This window comes from Neolamprologus brichardi, chromosome 19 (genome assembly GCF_056152115.1).
Source record: "Neolamprologus brichardi isolate AB-2024 chromosome 19, ASM5615211v1, whole genome shotgun sequence".
In the NCBI taxonomy this organism is placed as follows: domain Eukaryota; kingdom Metazoa; phylum Chordata; class Actinopteri; order Cichliformes; family Cichlidae; genus Neolamprologus; species Neolamprologus brichardi.
This window is the reverse complement of record NC_142122.1, coordinates 6238301-6259905: the sequence shown is the minus strand read 5'-3', so window position 1 is coordinate 6259905 and position 21605 is coordinate 6238301. Positions and strand designations below refer to the sequence as shown.

The window sequence follows — 21605 nt, the reverse complement described above, 5'->3', positions numbered from 1 at the left end:
TTATTTTTTTACTCACACTATTTTCATTCTTATTAAAAGGAGAGGACACATCGTGTGTTTACCATGTTTACACTTGGTGTTTTAAAGCATTAGGTCTTCATCCGGTTGGTTGTATTATTAATCATTCATTATTGGATATTTTTGGTCCAGTTTTGCATTAAAATCTGTCTGTCATACATGCGAGCTCTGTGCAGTCCTGAAACAGCACAGTGAAAGCTTTAACCTCTTAAGCCCCAAGCCTACCTGATCTACTGCTTTTTGCCCCCGTATCAGGGGGCGTTGGGGCTTAAGAGGTTAAGTGCAATTGGGATGTTTCTGCATAAGAAAGCAGAGAGCTATTGGTGTTATGTGCACTATAAGGTAACCTACAATAAAATCAGTACCATACCACCTTTATTTATAAAGCACTTTAACATAAAACCAGAGTTCACAAAGTGCTGTACATGCTAATAGCATAAGTAAAGAAAATTAAAATGAGATAAGATAAGATAAAATAAATAACTAAAAAACTAAAATAAATTGAAACATGTTAAAACAAATTGAGTCAGCCCCTCTAATCAATGCCAAAGGCTTCAGCGAATAAATATGTTTTAAGAAGACTTTTAAATTCAGAAAGAGAAGAGGCCTGCCTAACATGCAAGAGTAGATCATTCCACAACTTTGGAGCAACTACAGCAAAAGCACGATCACCTTTAAATTTATACTTAGTTTTCGGTACCTTAAGGAGCTGCTGATTGGCGGACCTAAGGGAACGGGCAGGTGTATATGGTTGTAGTAGCTCCGAGAGGGAGGGGCAGGCCATTAAGAGATTTAAAAGCAAATAAGAGAATTTTAAAAACAATCCTAAAATGTATGTATTATGATTAACATTTAGTTGACAAAGACAAACAGACACTGTATAGACATATAATTCCACTCACATGTTTAATAACTCTTTCACGCTATAACCAGAAAATGCTCTCGGGTACACTTTTATTCAACCACCAAACAAAGTCAACTTTTAATGGTGAAATTATAAATCAATGGAAATCACAGTATGAGTGGGATTTCTTTTTCGCATTTGTCCCAAAATAATGTTTAAAAATCTTCTTTTTCTTGCTTCTTCTTCCGAATCCCTGAAGAAAAAATGGAGAGTGATTCATCTTTTTACACTTTCTATAATGGTTCATGATGATTACTAAAAAGCAGTCTTGCCTGGGGGAAGGAGGAGGTTATGTGATTAGTTTGGTTTGCTTGGTAGCTAGATTACTCAGGCTGTTTGAGTGGATTTACATGTCATTATACTAGAAGTTGTGCTTGGCCCAACTTAGAAAGATTAACTTTTGTATTCCTGTGTTTCATCCTGATCCTGATTTGGATGCTGAAGTTTTTAGACAGGTTCTTCACCATTACAAGACTGGAATGTTTGTGGCACTGGACTGCAGGATATTGCCTTATAGTACATCTATAGATAACAATATGGTGGAAAAATGAGAAGATATTGTCTTGATGTTGTCAGAAACCCAACACAATACACATGCCATCTCGGTCAAGTAAGTAATTTTTGTGTGATGTAGAGGGAATTTTCAGCCCTGCCAGTGAATTGCAGTCCCTGATTGCAATTTTACTGATGTCGTCCCCTTTCACCATAACAGCACACCAGATTTAAATTTGAAATCTCTGCGGCAGTAAACAGTTTTATTTAAGAAACCTCCAACAATACACTATCACAAGATAGCTTTTTATCAGCATGCAGAACATACTTTAACACCATTTTGCTACTGTGGAAGCTGTGTCACTGTGTTGATCAGATGAATGGCTTGTAAATTAAAATGTTTGTCAGTCAAATTGTTGGGACCCCAGAAATCCTGTGCTGGCCCTGGGTAAATGCATTATGTTATAAGAGGATTTGGCAGAGAATACAATCTGAATTGTTTGTTTTCCTCCTTCTCTCAGGCTTTTAGCTGCAATTTTATTATCTGAGGGAATTCTGTTCTCTCCAACAGTTGGATTTGGTATGCTATGTCAACAAGAGCCTCCGTTGATTGAATCGGTAACTGCACAGAGAGAGAGGGGGAGAAAATTGTTTACCAGCTTGATTCAATGATACAGAATAGACCTTTCACTTTGGATTGAAATGTTTCTTGCTTCTGTGTTTTGGGGCTTGTCTTCCTCATCGCAGGGGCAGCAATCAAGTACCAGTTTAGAGGCACTGCAGATTAAGCTGGTGTCACTGAGGTCGAACTTCACGGATAAATAAGAAATTGCCTACAAGAAACTCGATTTGCAAAGAATAATAGGTCAAGTAGAGCACTAGTGGTAGTGTGGGTTAAAATCAAAGTGTATAGATTGATGGTTACTGAAGAGTTCTTTCTTGTTACCGAGTCTTTCAGTTGTTTTAGGAATGAGGGTTGTTTTTCCATTATGAATAGCTCTTGAGAAAAGTTATTATAATTTTATAGATTTTGACATATCTATTTTATTCTTGGACTCTCCTAGATGAATAAAATTCTAATGAGGAATAGTTTACATTTTTAAAGCGTGTTTACATGCAAAATTATTACGATCATGGATAAGAAAACAGTACAAAAAGGACAACTTTGATTAAAAAAATAAATAAATAAAGCAAGTTTCTAGTGGCATAGCTTGATCTTGAATATATTCCTATACCTATTAGCTACTAACAGATAAAAGCATACATGCTGCAGTTGATAATTAGTGTTTTTAAAAAGACTTGATAACAAGTTTTCTACCCCGACGCTGACAACATTAAATGCACAACAATCACATCAGTGTGTTTGTTTATGATGCCTCAAGCAGCTCTCGGGCCGTCAGTACGCAATTTAATTATGAAATATACTGAAAGAAAAACAAACAGAGTAAAAGGACCGTTGGATCACAGTTCTTATCTTATAATTGCAGGTTATCTTTCAAGAGAACTAACTTTATATTTGTTGTGATTTAACATTGTCAGGCCAAATAAGAGCTGTGTTCACTGCTCTGTGTTTAAACGTGCAATTGCTGCTGATTTAAAGAGCATATAATGCTAATTATGCTGATTTACAAACACAGGATTTCTAGTCTCGGACATACTAGATTAGCTTTGCATGATTTATATTCATGGATCCAGGCATTTTTTTCACCCGGCTCATTTTAAATATTAGCATCCAGCAGTGGAACAACATATGTAACAAACAAACACAAATCTTGCCTAATGCTTTGTCTTGTGATGTTTTTTTTCTCTCAATATAAACAGTTGAGTGATCCCATCTGCTTAATACCCCGTCAATGATGATGTTGCACTATGCAAATTTGGGAAGACAGTCAGAGGAAGCAGATATTGTGATGCATTAAATAAGACTATCAAACTCAGTTAGGCAGCAGTATTTAGGGGTAAAGCTAAAGCTGAACTCTACTAACCGAATTACAGCCTTTGCTTTGCACTTTGCCATTATAATTTGTGCCCTACCAGTAATTGCTCCCAAACAGGTATTTCTCCATCTTATTAGAACTGGGAAAGGAGAGTTAATAGTTTTCTGCCTTCGGGCCCAAAACCCTTCCAGGCTAAGTCTTAAAACCTTTATATCAGATTGCTGTTGGGTGTGTAGAAAATGCATTCAGTCCACATTGCCTGAAACTTGTTGTAAGCATTCATACTGTCCTTGCCAAATTGTCTGGACCCTCTGTGTAAGAAGCATTCAAATGTGGAAAGCAGAGCAAATGAGGCTTAACTGGAGCACTCCAATGTGAAGGCCTTCAAATTATCCAGTTTTTTTCAACAGCCCCATGGGATAGGGGAAGGCATTTGTTATCAGAGAAGGATAATTCTGTAGGCACTACCACCACCCACTATGACCTCTCTAGTAAACATAAAGTAGAATTATTCCCTTGCTGAGAAGGACAGAAAAAGCTTTGAAAAAGTATCCGCCATTAATACCAGAAATACAAAGTTTGAGGGTTTAGAAATACTTAAAAGTGTATTTCAGCCAAATTGTAGCATGTTTGTGCCCATTTTCCCTGCTTTCTACAAAACGTTTGATTCCCTTGACTTGCATCCTTCCAATAAAGCAGCGTTTGGATGGCACTGGGGTGGATTTGACTGACTCACCAGAGACTTATTCAACTACAGCCATTGTTCACCTGCTATAAATGTGGCTGTGCCTCAAGGTTCCAGCAGAACATTTCTGGCTAAGCAGCATCGTTTTAGTGAGGATAAATTACTAAGTAAAAGCTTCTAGTGAAGATAGACTCTCTCCGTGTGAAATGAAGGTTTCCAAGGTTTTTTTTAAACCTTTTTTAGAGTAAGACATCACACCAGATTTACAAAGGGAAATGCTTTGGATGGATACATGAGTAGATGATGGAAGGAGATCATATTTATTGTTGAATCCATATTAGAAATTATTGGCATTAACAGAACGGTGAATGTAAGAAGACAAAGGTAAGAGAGGGGATGATACCTCTCTTATCCATAGTCAATCATGTACTACACTGTGACTCAGAAGAAGCAGTACTGCATTTTTGAAAGGCATGCTCCACCTTCTGCTGTGCCTCTTTATGGACAAGGAGTCATACTGCAGCACGATAATGAGCCAAAACGCACCTCAAAGATCAACAAGTACCAACTGACAATTACTTTCTTCCACAGTCACCTCAAACGCCACTGAACACTTATAATAACTGAGAAACCTAAACATACTCACACGACTACACATTCCTTAGAATACTTGTGAATAGTGCTGCGATAACTTTCGTTTTCAGGTTTGAACGAAAGTGGCGTCGGTGCACTTCCAGACAAACAAAAGCAAACTAGAAACATCTTGACTTGTGGCGTCAGATGTTTGGCTGCCACCTAATTGCAGATTCATACAGTTTGTACCATTTGGCACTTAGTTAAGACTAAATAAGCTAGATTTAGGCTTTGAAATCACTTTTAAAGATTTTAGGAAACATCTGTTCTGTTAATGTGTTCCAATGCAAAAACTGTGTACAGGGTGGGCCATTTATATGGATACACCGTAATAAAATGGGAATGGTTGGTGATATTAAAGTCCTGTTTGTGGCACATTAGTATATGTGGTCAAGATGGGTGGTGACCATGGTGGCCATTTAGAAGTCGGCCATCTTGGATACAACTTTTGTGACACATCAAACTTATTGGTAATGTCACAAGAAAAACAATGGTGTGCTTGGTTTCAACGTAACTTTATTTTTTCATGAGTTATTTACAAGTTTCTCTTTGTTCACAGCCATTGACATGTCGAAGAGGTTAACACGTGAGGAGCGGATCGAAATTGTGTTGATATCTGGTGAACGCAGTAACCGCGTCATTTCAATACAAGACACCCTACGAGACCACCCATCTCCCATGCTACTGTTAGCAAACTGCTTGCTAAGTTTCGTGAAACTGGTTCAGTGTTGGATTTGCCAAAATGTGGACGCAAGAAAACTGTCACTAATGAAGAAACATCAGTGGCTGTCCTAGCTTCATTCAGCAAGAGCCCACAGCGTAGCACTCGCCGCATGTCACTGGAGAGTGGCATTAGTCGAACATCCCTTCGGTGGATATTAGCTACTCACAAATGGCACCCTTACAAACTCCAGCTACTGCAGCATCTCAACGAGGATGACCCAGATCGGTGCGCAGAATGGGCAAAACAAAAACTGGAACAGGACCCTCAGTTCACGCAGAAGATTTTGTTTAGTGATGAGGCTTCACTTTTATGTGAACGGTGAAGTTAACAAACAAAACCACCACTATTGGTCTGACACTAACCCACATTGGATGGATCCCTCCAAGACTGTTGGAACAACAAAAGTGATGGTTTGGTGTGGTATATGGGGTACAACGATAGTGGGTCCATTCTTCATCAATGGAAACCTCAAGGCCACTGGATATTTGAAATTGCTACATGATGATGTGTTTCCCTCTTTATGCACTGAAGCTGGCACGTTCCCGGAGTTTTTCCAGCAAGATGGTGCACCACCACATTATGGGTGCCAGGTCCGAGCATTCCTAGATGAACAGTTTCCTGGAAAGTGGATTGGTCGTCGTGGGCCAGTTGAATGGCCCCCAAGGTCTCCCGATCTGACCCCCTTAGACTTTTATCTTTGGGGTCATCTGAAGGCAATTGTCTATGGTGTGAAGATACGAGATGTGCAGCACCTGAAACTACGGATACTGGATGCCTGTGCTGGCATTTCTCCTGCGATGTTGCTATCAGTGTGTGAAGAGTGGGAGAAGAGGGTTGCATTGACAATCCAACACAATGGGCAGCACATTGAACACATTTTATAAGTGTTCAGAAACTTGTAAATAACTCATGAAAGAATAAAGTTAGAAAGCACTTTTTCTTGTGACATTACCAATAAGTTTGATGTGTCACATGGCCCTCTTCCTATTGAAAAAACAAAAGTTGTATCCAAGATGGCCGACTTCTAAATGGCCACCATGGTCACCACCCATCTTGAGGAGATTGCCCCCTCACATATACTAATGTGCCACAAACAGGACTTTAATATCACCAACCATTCCCATTTTATTACGGTGTATCCATATAAATGGCCCACCCTGTAGATGACTAATAGCAAAAAGCTGTTTAAGTTCAGTGTCTAACCAACGCAGAGAGACACGTGACCCCGTTGGAGAAGCATGTTTCAATAGCCCTGGGAAGCAACTAGTGCCATTATCTAGGGATTGAAGTACTACCTGGATAATGAAACAATAAAAAATAAATAAAATGAAGGGCACATACTACAGTACTTTAAAAAAAATCCAGATGTATTTCTGCAACTCTTCCTGATACACCAAACAGAATAAACAGCTAAATAAAGGCAAATTGACCTTGAATACTTTGTGTGAACAACAGAAAATCAGTTATTCCTTCTTATTTAAAATTTTTGGTTTGAATTTTCTTAATACTCTCCTCATTAACAATACTTTACTTAACTGAGCCTGTTAAAAATGGATGTTTCTTTGTGCCGCTTTGCCACACACACACACACACTCAGATACCAAACTTTGTGCTTCTGATCAACTTCTTCCTTGAGTGAGCTTAATAGAAAGGGAAATTGAATATCAAAGCTATAAAAAAATCTCTTTGATTTTTTTTCCTTTTCCCCCCTGCTTGACTTTTTTGTGCACAGGGTGTCACTGACAGCTTATTTTCAAAGCAGCGTTATTTTATTAATTTTCTTCAAGGGCTAGACTCAGATGTGGTCTTAAAACTATCTCGTTCTACTTCCCATAAATCTTCTCGATACATGCTACAACATCATATCATGCATGCAAGATTCCATATCGTTTTCAAGCTTTTGTACTCATGCATTTAGTCAATCTCTAGTCTTGGTTTTACACTTTTTTGCTTTTCCTCTCTCCCTCAGGTGAGTTTCTCTGGGTGAACAGTTCAGCGTTTGGAGGCCCCTGGGTGCTCAGTCCTTGGCTATGGGGGGGACAAGGTCCTTGTAGCCTGGACATGGCTGTGTTCTTCCACCCCAGGCAAAGTGGGCAGTACACTGTTTGGCTTATAATGCGAGACAAGTCCCCTCTCTCCCTCTTCTCAACCGACACTCTCCCGCGCATCACAGGGTAAGCCCATTTCTATACAACTACAATTGGGCAGAAATGTTAGGATTCCTTTCTCAGTGGTTAATTAAATTTTTGTTGATGATTTGAGGGAATTAGAAACCACCAAAATGTGTTTTACTGTGGAGTTCAAAAAGCTGAGATGAAATATCTTCATTCAAGACAATGTGTGCTTGTTTTTTGTCTGACATCTCTTCTTATCAGGACATTTTATTTTGGAGCGTTTACTTATTTTAAAGATTTATTTTTGCGTCTGTGTTTATTCATTCATAAGATTTAGAACTTGTTGCGCTTGCTGTTTCAACACTGACAGGTACAAAACTGCTTTGTTGATGTTTTTCTCTTTTCTAGCATATTACCCTTATACATGTAAACAAGACACACCTTAATGGAAAAAAAAAACAAATGTGACAATCTGGCCAGTTATATAGAAAAGTGAAATTCCCCCTGGTACTTTAGTGTATTTAAACTGAATATTGGTCCATTTTATCAAAGGAAGGTTAGGCAGTACAACTGCATTTCTTTGTTTTAAGCACAATGTTAGAGCAGGCGAGAGGGATATATTTACCAGGTTTATGTATTTTAGCAAGAGTTTTAAATTTGATATTATGCTGTGTTAACCTTGAGTTTGTTCCATTATATTTACAGTTGCTTGGTTAATGCTGCATTTTATTTATCTGCATGTAGGCCTAGTAAAGACGTGACACCATTAGTGCAGTGGGCTACTGCTACAGTGGCAGTACATAGTGATGTTTAGAGTGACTTTATGATCTTTGTAAAACTAAAGATTTATGAATGGAAACCATTCAGAGTTTGTCTTCATTACATTTTTCACAGGTATCATAACCGCGATGAATGCTGGGTATATTTCACAGCACATAGAGTGGGGCAAAAAAGTATTTAGTCAGCCACCGATTGTGCAAGTTCCCCCACTTAAAATGATGACAGAGGTCAGTAATTTGCACCAGAGGTACACTTCAACTGTGAGAGACAGAATGTGAAAAAAAAATCCATGAATTCACATGGTAGGATTTGTAAAGAATTTATTCGTAAATCAGGGTGGAAAATAAGTATTTGGTCAATAACAAAAATACAACTCAATACTTTGTAACATAACCTTTGTTGGCAATAACAGAGGTCAAACGTTTACTATAGGTCTTTACCAGGTTTGCACACACAGTAGCTGGTATTTTGGCCCATTCCTCCATGCAGATCTTCTCAAGAGCAGTGATGTTTTGGGGCTGTCGCCGAGCAACACGGACTTTCAACTCCCGCCACAGATTTTCTATGGGGTTGAGGTCTGGAGACTGGCTAGGCCACTCCAGGACTTTCAAATGCTTCTTACGGAGCCACTCCTTTGTTGCCCGGGCGGTGTGTTTTGGATCATTGTCATGTTGGAAGACCCAGCCTCGTTTCATCTTCAAAGTTCTCACTGATGGAAGGAGGTTTTGGCTCAAAATCTCACGATACTTGGCCCCATTCATTCTGTCCTTAACACGGATCAGTCGTCCTGTCCCCTTGGCAGAAAAACAGCCCCATAGCATGATGTTTCCACCCCCATGCTTCACAGTAGGTATGGTGTTCTTGGGATGCAACTCAGTATTCTTCTTCCTCCAAACACGACGAGTTGAGTTTATACCAAAAAGTTCTACTTTGGTTTCATCTGACCACATGACATTCTCCCAATCCTCTGCTGTATCATCCATGTGCTCTCTGGCAAACTTCAGACGGGCCTGGACATGCACTGGCTTCAGCAGCGGAACACGTCTGGCACTGCGGGATTTGATTCCCTGCCGTTGTAGTGTGTTACTGATGGTGACCTTTGTTACTTTGGTCCCAGCTCTCTGCAGGTCATTCACCAGGTCCCCCCGTGTGGTTCTGGGATCTTTGCTCACCGTTCTCATGATCATTTTGACCCCACGGGATGAGATCTTGCGTGGAGCCCCAGATCGAGGGAGATTATCAGTGGTCTTGTATGTCTTCCATTTTCTGATGATTGCTCCCACAGTTGATTTTTTCACACCAAGCTGCTTGCCTATTGTAGATTCACTCTTCCCAGTCTGGTGCAGGTCTACAATTCTTTTCCTGGTGTCCTTCGAAAGCTCTTTGGTCTTGGCCATGGCGGAGTTTGGAGTCTGACTGGTTGAGGCTGTGGACAGGTGTCTTTTATACAGATGATGAGGTCAAACAGGTGCCATTCATACAGGTAACGAGTGGGGGAGAGAAAAGCTTCTTACAGAAGACGTTACAGGTCTGTGAGAGCCAGGGATTGTCCTTGTTTGAGGTGACCAAATACTTATTTTCCACCCTGATTTACGAATAAATTCTTTACAAATCCTACCATGTGAATTCATGGATTTTTTTTTCACATTCTGTCTCTCACAGTTGAAGTGTACCTCTGGTGCAAATTACTGACCTCTGTCATCATTTTAAGGGGGGTTACTTGCACAATCGGTGGCTGACTAAATACTTTTTTGCCCCACTGTATTTGTACTCACAGTCGGCACAAATGCCTTGTAACATTAACATTTCTTCAAATACATTGTAAACCATGGATGAGTGTAAGTGAATCATCACAGGCCCACATTTTCAAATGGGCCTGGCAACATTGCATTTAACTGTGAGAAAGCATGGTACACAGTGATCACTCTGGTCAAGAGATCAAGACTTGGATTTTTCCTGTTACAGATAATTTTCTTCTTTCTTTTCTTCTTCTAGTTTTTAAGACCTGTTTTTTGCAGTGCAGTTTGTTACTACCATGTGTAATTTACTTTTGCAGCAGTCAAAGTTAATGCGTTAGTATTATCTTATGGTGCGAGTAATCCTTAATTAACACCAGGTCTGTGGCCCTCTCACGCTGCCTTTTCAATGAAGGCTTTTCTGAGATCTGCGTTTCACACTGAGAGCAACAGGGCGACAGAGGCCATAACAATACCCGCTTCACCACTTAATACTTGGTATGTGTGGTCATATCCATGGGTGGCTTTATTAACATATCTGTTCTTTTTAGGGAAAGTGTCTGTAGGATGTGATAATACAAAGAGCTGAGCTCACCTTGCCTCTATGAAGGGGTTTCTTGGTGTTTGTGTGTCTAATCTCTTAAGGGGACTGGGATCATATGAATATCATGCTATATGCATCCCTCCAGCTTTGGCTGCACGTGAATGGGAGTGTGCATTAACGTGTGTGTGTGTGTGTGTCCTTAAGGGAGCAAAGCAGGGATGTGCTCATTACATGTGTGACAGATTAGGCTGTGCGTTGTGTGCGCTCTCATTTGTAGTCAGAGACTGCCATCCTCCCACACCATCCCTGCCATTGTGCACTCGCTCAGCTAAACTCCCCACATTTCTTCTCTGATGGGAAGACTCTTATTATAAAAAAAAGAGAGAGGGTTAAAACAAAGCAAGAAGAGCCACCCACAAACATCGGAAGAGTCAGTCAGGTTACTAATTGCAAATCTGTGCCTTTGCCTTTGAATTTTAATGCCATGTTTTGACATGTTTGCCCAATTTGGTTGTCTGGGCATTTAGCACAAGGTTGGTCAAGTAGGAAACAAAAAAAATCCCTGTACACATTAGTCATTTACCAGGGTCTTTCTAACTGCAAGGTAGCTTGGATCTTATTAGGCTTCATTATTCATTTTTATTCATTTTTTACATTTCCCTGAAGCTGGAGACATTCAGCTCAGAATACAATAATGGATTCTATATTAAAATGCAGGTTTAACATACAGGGAAAAAAGAAACAAAAATGAATGTACTAATGTCCATCCTAAATTCCAAGGCTTCAAAAGTAATTATTTCCATGCTAATTTGGGCATGAAGTAGCATGCATATATATATATATATATATATATGTTGTCCTGATTCGTGATTTGAGGTAAAAGACAGATGACTGGAGGTCCATTGTGCGTCAAAACAATGATTTTATTTAAGCACATATATGTGGGAAGCCGAGCACGATCACTCAAACAGCATCGATCTTCTTCGAACAATAAATGAGCAGTCATACATATAACATAGTTGATGACGAGCAACATGCGTCAAAACAGATAAATGACCTGCATCAGTTCCAGTAATTCCACCCTGGACATATTCTAAAAAAGAACAGTTCCTTCCTTTGTTCCTCCGCCACCGCCAGATGCTTCCTGTTATTTCACTTACTGCACTTCACTTATCTGTGGAACTAAACTGTCACGTACGCAGGTAAAACAACTCTGCAGTTTCAAGCAAAACAAGTCTAGATACAGGCAGCCTGGGTGTGTGTCTTGACCTCAGTGCATGACCTTACTCGACAAACAAAGACATTTCAGAAGCATACTTCCTGACTCCGTTTGAGTCATGTGTTACCAGGCAGGCTCCAATGCAACATGAGGGCACACAGGCCTTTATTCTATTCCTATATAATATGTGGTGAATTGTAAGCATGTTTGCAATCCTTTCAATAGCTGTGGGTCACTTTACTCAATAGATCGGTCGAACATCGCGTCGGCAGAAGCTTCAGACCATTAATTAACTTGACCGAGCTTCAACTCTTTAATTAGCACAAAAATGCAATGTGTATAACATGATTACAGTTGCACCTGCAATGAAAGATTATTATGTAATTCAGCTCACACCTGAAATACAGACTTTAATGTAACATCAACAGCTTCAATAGATGCTCTAATGAAATGATAAATCATAAGTGATGCAACAGTAATAATAATGGTTATGAATAGTTACAGTAAAATAATATTCTCATATTCTCATATATATATATATATATATATATATATATATATATATGCATATATAGTGAGAGAGAGAGAGATATTCAGCAGAATGAGTGATTGTAAACATACAGTGAAAGCAGTGATAGCGCTTTCAATAGCGTTTGGCTGACCCAGTCAAACAGATACAGCAAACAAGATCTGAAGGTAGTGGTGTGTGATACTGCATATTTGGGTATCTATCTGATATCAAGTAAATACGGGTCAGTATCACCGATACTAATACTTTTCAATAAATAAGGTGGATGCGTCATTGTATTGCTAAATCTCAATTAGTTTTCATGACCTTAAGTGTTTTTTGTGATGTTTTCTTTTTTTATTATTAAATAATTAAAACCAGGACATAAATAGGATGAAGTTTATCATTGAATAGAAAATGCTTTATTATTAATTTTTTTTTAGAAAAATCTTAAATAAAGAGTGCACGCAAACCAGTAAACAAATTAAAACAAACAAGTACTGTTGAGAAACTATAATAAAAAAAATGACAATTAAAATTCTCAACAACAAAAAAACAACTGGTGAAAATATAAATAATATGTAAACAACTTAACAATGCCCAAAGCGTCTAAGTCACGTCACGTGACAGTGCAACATCTAAACACAAGAGAGGGAGGGGGAGCAAAGTGTGCCTGCTCTGTCCTGCCCATGAACTTTCTATATATTATTAACTATATTAACATGCTCATACTAAAGCCAGGACTTTATATAGACTTTAACCTCCATTGTTTGATTTCAAAATAAGTGTTCAAGGACTTAGGCAAAAAATGTCACTGTCCATGTCCATGCTAGTTTCTTGTCTCTAAACGTATTAAAATATAAAGTAATTGGTTTGAACACAGAGATTTCAGTTTTCAGTGTATATTCAAACCCCTGGGGTTCATAGTGTTCTACACACTAGTATTAATGCTTCAGAACAACTAAAAATTGATTGTGGAGATTGTGGGGAGGAAAAACAAATTCAGGCCATGCAGCAACATCATAATGAATAGCCATGTGTTATGCACGGTGTCACTTGAGACACTGGCTGTGACTTTGTTCTGTATCCAGTATCTTATTCTTGTCATGTGATTAACTGATCCGTCCTGTGTACTTCTTTAAAGAACAATTAAACCCTTATCCAACATCGTTCAGAGCTTCACAAATGCCACAAAAGGCCAAATCATTAAAATAACATAACATAACTTCACTGACCCTCCAAAACTACACTTTTATTTCTGAAAAATTGGGACCTAGAAATTAATAATATCACACATAACAAGTAGATAGTCCTTACACTGTGCAGTCAGCATTTTTCTCAATTAATTAGTCGTTTGAAGTGTCGAACTAAAGGATAAAAGAATACATTTTTAAGCTTATGCAACTTCTGCATGTAGCAATATTTTGTTGATGTGACAAACTCCAACACAATCACACAAGTTTTGCTCCAGCCTTCACCCAAGGAGAGAGTGCTTGCTTTGAAAGTCCTGAAAGCTGCTTGACCGTCTGAGTTTCATTAATGTTGCATCACATCTGATGGTGTTGTCCAAGCACATGAAATCTTTGAAAATGAAATCTTTTTGTATAATACTTCATCCACTTCAAGTTTGTTTCGCAGTGTAAAAATAAATGTATGGACATTTTTTTGTAGAAAAAATGAAAAAAAGTATACCAATTATGGAAGAATGAAAAATTAACCACCTTAAGAGAAAGAGCCAAATAAGTCGTTACCGTGGGTCGGAGGGCTTTTTGCACGTAATTACTGTAGCACTCTCTATCCAGTTTAGCGCTAATTGTGAAACACTGATGGAACAGCGCAGCATTGTTGACTGAGGTGTATTTTTGCAAACACTGAGTGACAACAACGTAAGAGAAAGAGACAGCCTAAACTTACCAAACAGATTGATGAAGGTTTGCAAATAATTGCTGTCTACTTTATAAATGCAGATAGATTTAAAAGACTTTGCAATAAATCTGAGTCAGCCTGCACTGATGAGCCCAATTCATCTGCAATGATTGTCTTTGCAAGAGAGGAATCCACTTAAATGGCTGCTATCTGGCTGTATTCTGGTTATATTCTTGTGCAAAAACAAGGTTGCCAACATCATGTTGACACTGTGCACCAATGGTGACGCAGTGTGAAAATGGGTCCTTTTTCTGATTAATTGAATAAAGTGAACATTTGGCTAACTGAAAGGACATAAAATAAAACAACGATGAAGGAACAAAGCACACAGAACAGAACATAGGTGGCAGTTTTCTGAGTGACTGGTAGCTTTTTTCTCACTAGTATGTAATTGGAATTATAAAGTTATAGTTTTCTATGGTTTCCATCAACCTCCTGCCTCAGATTTCTTAACATTGTATTTTCACAGCATCAGTTCCAGAACAGCTGTCTTCATGTATATGAGCTACAGGATGTGTGTTTTCTGGCCAATAATTATTCAGACTGTAATGTCCTCATGTTGATGTGTTTTTCTCCACATGAACTCTGTAGGAGTAGTCTTTGCACCTGCCTGCAAAGAAAGGGCCGTGTGTATACCAATCTCTTACATTGCGTTATCACTACAAGTACCCAGTGGCCTCACTTGCAGGTGCATTAATATCTTGCTTAATGAAAGGAGGATAGGGCAGGACAGTGTGGAAAAACGGTTGATATAGGTTAAATCACCGCAGTAAAGTAGGATCATCATAAAAGTGATTGATAGGTAATGTAATGTGGGGGAAGGAAGCATCAAAGGAGGCAAATGTTAATGGTAATTTTGATGTACAATAAGAATATTATGGGGAGTGCTATATAATATAATCATTCCTCATACAGAAGGTAGGATGTTAATGTTTATTACAGCAGTAGCGTTTTAAAAAATCGTTTTTTGTCTACACATTGATCTGGACAAAAGTCTTGAGCTACCCCTCATTTCTTTATATTTTGTTTCCAAGGAGACTGACCTGTTTTTAAAGCGGTCTTGAGCAGTTGTTCTCCAGGTTTTCTGAAGGTCCTTCGGACATTGGTTTCTTTTTCACTCATTTTCAGTCCAGTCCACTCTGGCTGTATTTAGAGGTTTTTTTTTATCATTCAAACATAAAAAAGGCCCCTAATTCTGATGGTTGAACCGGTGTTGAGTCTGCATGTAACAGACAAGTCAGCAAAGAACTGATTTCAAATTTGATCTTTCAGCACTTTATTAGTATGGTTAGGTATCTGGAAAAAAAAACATAATTTATTCTCATTTCTTTAGTTGAATCTATGCACCAATAAGCTGATTCCCAAAGAACTATTGAAAACTTGTCTCATGGTCTGCATTGTGTCTTTTAAAAACTCTGATGGAACTGGACAAATTGAGGACAAAGGAGGCTTATCTAAATCTAAAAGTACTAAAAGTCATCTCCTTGAGAAATACGAACAAATCCAGCAAATACCTGGCATGGGACCTGATAGATGCAAATTACTGAAAGGCCTTATCAGAAAGAGTCTCAATGGAAGGGAGTCTGTTGCAATGAAGCGATGATATGTCTTAAGAAATGATGAAAAGTTTTAGTTCAGTTAGTGTCTACAGCCATCTGTAAAACACAGTGGAGGGTCTGTCATGGTTTGTGGCTGCATTTCATCCAGTGGTGTAGGGGATTTAGTCAAATTGATGAAACTGTGAACACCATCAAGTAAAAGTACCATCAGATTTTGATCCACCGTGCAGTACCATCTGGAACGTTCCAGCCTCATGTTTTAGCATGAAAATGATCCTAAACACATTGCCAATGCAGTAAAAGCATACCAGGAGAGAAAAAGTCACAATGGAACACTGTCGTCCATGGATTAGCCTTCCACATGGCCCAGACCTCGATATACTACATATTGACTTTCAAGGTTATTAGAATTGTACAAACTCAGTTTTTGCCTTATATATATTAATTTCCGTGTATGTTTGCAAATGTTTTCAATAAGCTGGTCCGTTTTCATAACAAAATGAATAGAAATATAAAATCACTGTACGTCAGTCATGACCCCACTTCAGTCATGTTATAATTAAGTAATGTTGCACATTTTGAAACTGAAAAATCTACAGATTACTGAATGTCATCAGTAATGGAACAGCTTTGGTTTCTACATCAATAAGATGAAGATGCAGATATTTAGTGTGTTATATTTGAGTTCTGATAACTATTTAAACTGGACAATAAAGCAGAGAAGTCTTCTACTGGCTGTTGAAATTGTGTGAGGTTATGCATTGAACATTTTGATATTGTCACTGCTGGAAAGCAAGCTTTACTCCATGCAGCAATATCAGTGCCCTTTTCTGATTTCAAAGGGTTTTGGGGGTTTTTTTTTAACTCAAAAATAGTTATTTCCTGCCAACCCTGTACTTACCATTTAAAAGAATGATAAATTGAATGAAAACAAACCAAAAGTGTTAAACAGAAACTGCTCAAACATGACGCAAACCACAGACTTCAGGCTGACAAACATGTGACTTACAACAGTCCTTCTCCTGATGTGGACTTTATCACTATCTGTCTAATGTTGCTGTGGATGTCGGGCGATATCACCTTATCCATATCTCTACGAAGCCATCGGCACCAAACAGAGTGGCAGGATTTCATTCACTAGTATATGCAGTACTGTCTTTAAACACATCATCTATATAGACATCAAATGCAGAGGCTGCTGTTGCTGCACTGCTGCCATGTTGCTCAAACGGTAGACACAATGTGAGCATTACCAGTTGATGCAATCTGTATGTACAATTAAGAGCTTCCATGGTTATAATTGAGCAAAGTGTTCCCACACAGCAGAGACAGCTGGCTGGAATCAAAGGCATAACTGTATTTTTATGTCAAATTGAACCAGCTTGAATCCCTGTAAGTGAAAGGGATTATTCTTGCGACTAACTAAATTATTCAATTTACATTCCCATAAATGAAATAAGAAGCAGCCACAACACTGACATCATATGTGTCTGTCTTTGCAGTGGATACACTTAGCGAGTTGAATTATTGCCAACTGCTGCATTACTTAACTTGTAAAATAAAGAAATCAATATAAACTGCATATTAAGTTAGAATGAAGAAAATATATTTTAACTCTCAGTAGTGATAATACAAAAGCGTAGTCATGACAACTGTTAGTGTATAGTAACCTGTACTGCTTTTTTAATCGTAATTTTCAAAGGGGCATGGATTGTTGTCCAAAGTGCATTAAGCAGGTTTCATTTGAGTTTGATAGATTAATACCCTCTTGATTTAATAAAGACACTTTGGTGAATAATTAATGTTTCGATTTTTCAAGCTTTTAGGTTTTATCTCAGCTCACTTATTACCAGTGGTTTCAAAACAAATAAATAATATAGAAAAGTAATTGCGCATCAACAGTTCTCCTCTGTAGCCTCACAGTGTTTTTATGCAATGATCTTGGTACCCTTTTATATTTATATTTTACAGTGTCGTGTTTCTGCTGTACAGTAAAAACTCTGCAATTGTTGACACATCCACCCCACAAAGAGTCTCTTGCAGCCATGCTTCTGGGTCCTTCAATGAGTGAAGCTAAACTAGAGTGGGAGAGATGGGTAACCTCGAAGCCCTCTCTCTGGCAAAGCAGTGTATCCGTGCCTGGCAGGAATCTCCACTCCTCCACTTAGTGATCACCAAATGCTGACCTCCAGGTCCCGGACTGTAGTTGCCGCAGGGCCACAGCTGATGGGATCTTCATAGCTGTGGATCTGGGAGTTCTGCCAGTGGGAAGGTAAAAATTGTTAAAGATCGTTTGGAGAAGAGGAGAAGGCAGCTTAGAGCTGTGATTTTGAACTTTTGGACTAATATGTACCTCGAGACATTATGCACCAATTGTACATAATGTCTAGAGGTCATCGATGGAGCCATAATCTGCCATATGGTTTGTGATAGCCTGCTGGACATGTGTACTGCAACATAAAACTACTGTTTTCCAGCCGGTGGACTGCCTCTCTATGTAAAATCACTGGCTTTGAAGTAACTTTGATCTTAGCATCCGACAGTGTATAGTGATCCACATGATGCCATACAATCCATATGATGAACAGTGGAACTTCCATCAGTAAGCAGCAGTTTACAGTGCAGCTGAATGACGGCAGGTTTACAACTATACATGGAAGTCTGTAAACAGCTTATAAAATTATCATGAAGCAGTTTTATACACCTGATAAACTTGGTAGCTGTAAACAGGTCTGGTATAATTATACACAGGTAAACTGTAGATTAAATAATGGCAATGGTCGTTAGTGTTATTAAAACGCCAACAAAGTACAAATTAGACTGTTTAGTCTGAGTTCTTGATGCCTTTTAAGAGTGAACATTTTCACAATACCTGAGTGAACTACTTCATTTTAGAATCTAAGTTCAGCTATTAGTGTCAGTGGTTCTTTTCTAAGAGTTACAGCTCAAATGAATTCAAATTTCACTGACTAACACTGCTGGCAATCAATCAGGTTTTGCTGGGATGCTTCAAGTTTATTTGGAACTGGTGAAACGCTATGTAGTACTCCAGCAACTGGTCACCAAGAGGTTGAGCGTACAACACCCTCAACCTATGGCTGATCGCAGGATGTTTTCACAGGTCGCCTGGTGGGAGACAGTCTGTCTCAGAATAGCTGTGGTCCAACCTAAACTGTTGAAAGTTTGCAAATAATTGCTATCTAATTTACAAAGTCAAATTACAAAGCTTCCAGCAGATTGCAATCTGTCTGACTCGGTCTTTGCAGTACTGGACTTGATTCAACTCGTGCACTACTAGTTTTATCAGGTTATATTCCTATACCAAATACATCTTCCAGAAATGATGTTACTATGTGAATTTCTGCTTTAAATTTTGTCAGGAATTTAAGTGCCTAATGAGAATTTCTGTACGTTAATTGTGTTTTTCATTTAATTATTACAGACTGCTTGCTGTTGCTGACTTGACCCCATTTATTACCAAACTGGTAGCGACTAGCAGCAGACTGACACTTAATGCAATTTTATCACCGCCTTGATGCACCAAAGTCACTTTGCAAAAGCAGCTGACTGTAAGTAATTGTGTACCTGGTCCCCATTTTTGAAGCAACCATTTCAAAGGCAACACAGTTGGTCACATTGCAGTCTTAAACCATTGTTTTACCTGGTGCGACTGCACTGTATGATTGTGACACATCACATCTTTCATTGCATCCTTTTTTTTTTTAATCTCCCACTTCCCTTAGATAATAACATGCTCATGTTCTTGGACCATTTGGATTATTAGCCAGCTAGTTGGGTAGTAAGCAAGGAGAAATATTTGAACCAGTCAAAGGATAGCTGAAAACTAGCTAAATCATTAGGACTATTAGAAGTTGAAAGATTGTCTTCCCTGTAATGGGTGCCCAGTGCCAAAATGTCTGAGAACCCCAGGTCTATTCAGAAACTAATTTACAGACAAAACTGACCTATTTTAAATAAAGGATGCTACACAAAAACAAAATTACTTTCAGTGGCTGCAAAGACCATTGTATTGTACTGCACATTATACAAGATTTTTTCATGATACACTTCTCTATGTCACATCAACCCAGTTGGCAAAGTGGATGTGTATTAGTTCTGCAGTTTTTAGCCATAGAAGCGGTGATAAATGGAGCCATGAACACTACCGAATCAAAGAAACGAGGAGAAGCGTTGCATTGTGAGTGAGTTCTCAGGCAGCAGCACTAAGAGGGAATTAAAAGGAATACATTTTTGTGTCTCGACATACTCTTTCCCTGTCTTTCTCTGTCTTCCTGATAGCCTTCTTTGCTTTTTTCTCCTGTTTCAAATGTAAATGAGACATGTTATAGCAACAGCCACACAACTGTTCTTGGTGGCTTTTAGACCAATTTCCCGAAAAAGGAGGTGGTGGAGTTATTTTCACCGACTAAAACATTCTACCTCTCTATGTCTGCCATTTCCACCACTCCTTTAGCTTCATACTAAAATGTCCTTTCAGTGGATTTGACAAAGAAAAGGGAATATAAAAAATAAAAATACAATATATAATTTTTTCTATAGATATTTGCAGCCACTTTTATATTATTCCTTTGTATTATTGTTCCTTTACATAATTCCATCATTTCTTTGTTATTTATTTTATCTATTTAAGTTTGAATGTTGAGCATGACCTGTGAACACACACGGTGCCAGTGTTGTACTTAGGAAAATAAAAGAAAACAGTAATAAAGTAAAGTCAGGTTTATATAAATATCCAACTAAATTGGGGGGAATTTATTGAGGGATCTTTAAAACATTTTGCTACACAGTTTTTGCGATTTTTATCTTCTAGTGTCATCTACACACTTTTTCTCCGTCTCAACAAATTTCATCATGGAGCCTTTGTAGTGTTTTCTTGGCAGTTTCTGGTGGGACTTCATCAAAAGCTTTAGAAATGAAACATTTCAGGCTCATATATGCACTTGTGAAAAGAAAAAAAAAGGAGTCTATCCACAGATGAGTTATGTCTTGTCATCATCAGCCTGCATACTTTACAATTTTCTCGCTCTCATGCGCACTCTTTATATTTTTCCCCTTCTTCTCTGCAGGCAGGTTACATAATGAGCTATAGGTTTTATTCCCAGCTCTTCCCTCTGTGCTCACAGACCTTCTGTCTTATCTAAGAATCTCTAATCATATTTTCCCAAAGTTGTCTTGTACATTTCTGACACCCTTTCATAATAGCAGGAGAAGGTGATATTTGGTGGAAAAGGGAAAAAGTAAGGATAAGTGGCCTAGTTTTCATGCCAATACTGAATTTCCGTTTTACCTTTGGCAACAGCACAAGAAAATTTCAAGCCCAGACATTAACTAAAGCTTAGCACCTAAATCACAAAAGCCTCTTCCTGTTTTGCATCAAAGAAAATGCTGAGGAAGTGATAGTGTGTCTTCTTCTTGTTTGCCCTCATCTCCTTGTGGGCTTGTTTTGAGAAGAGCACTTTTCTCATGTGTATTGTCTGCATACAGTGTTAACTCGGGATAAAAATGTCAGCTACTCAGACACAAAATGTCATGTATAACCTTATTTAAAAATTCAAGATTTAAAAAGCAAAGTATCTGGCAAAGGACTCGGAAGTCTTGAGAATGATCTGATGGTATGGAAAAGGTCACTTGTTAAAACACGAAACATTAGAGTTCAGTCACTGTGAACTTTATCTTCCAAATTTGTTATGCAGAATTCTTTTATTGTATATACTCTGATGTATTTTGATCCATTGGGTTCGGGACAGTCCTCATTGCACCATTTGTGCAAGCTGTTAATACAACCTATCATGAACAGGACTCTTT

At 38.4% G+C, this 21605-nt stretch overlaps 1 protein-coding gene across 2 annotated transcripts in view; it reads left to right on the top strand.

Moving 5' to 3' along the window:
* The window catches only part of alk (ALK receptor tyrosine kinase), a 398208-nt gene that overhangs the window by 225119 nt on the left and 151484 nt on the right, over positions 1-21605 (top strand). For both annotated transcript variants that reach the window (XM_006799378.3, XM_006799377.3), the window contains exon 4: positions 7363-7567. In XM_006799378.3, coding sequence (XP_006799441.2) covers positions 7363-7567 — 205 coding nt within the window. The remainder of the gene's footprint in view (positions 1-7362; positions 7568-21605) is intronic.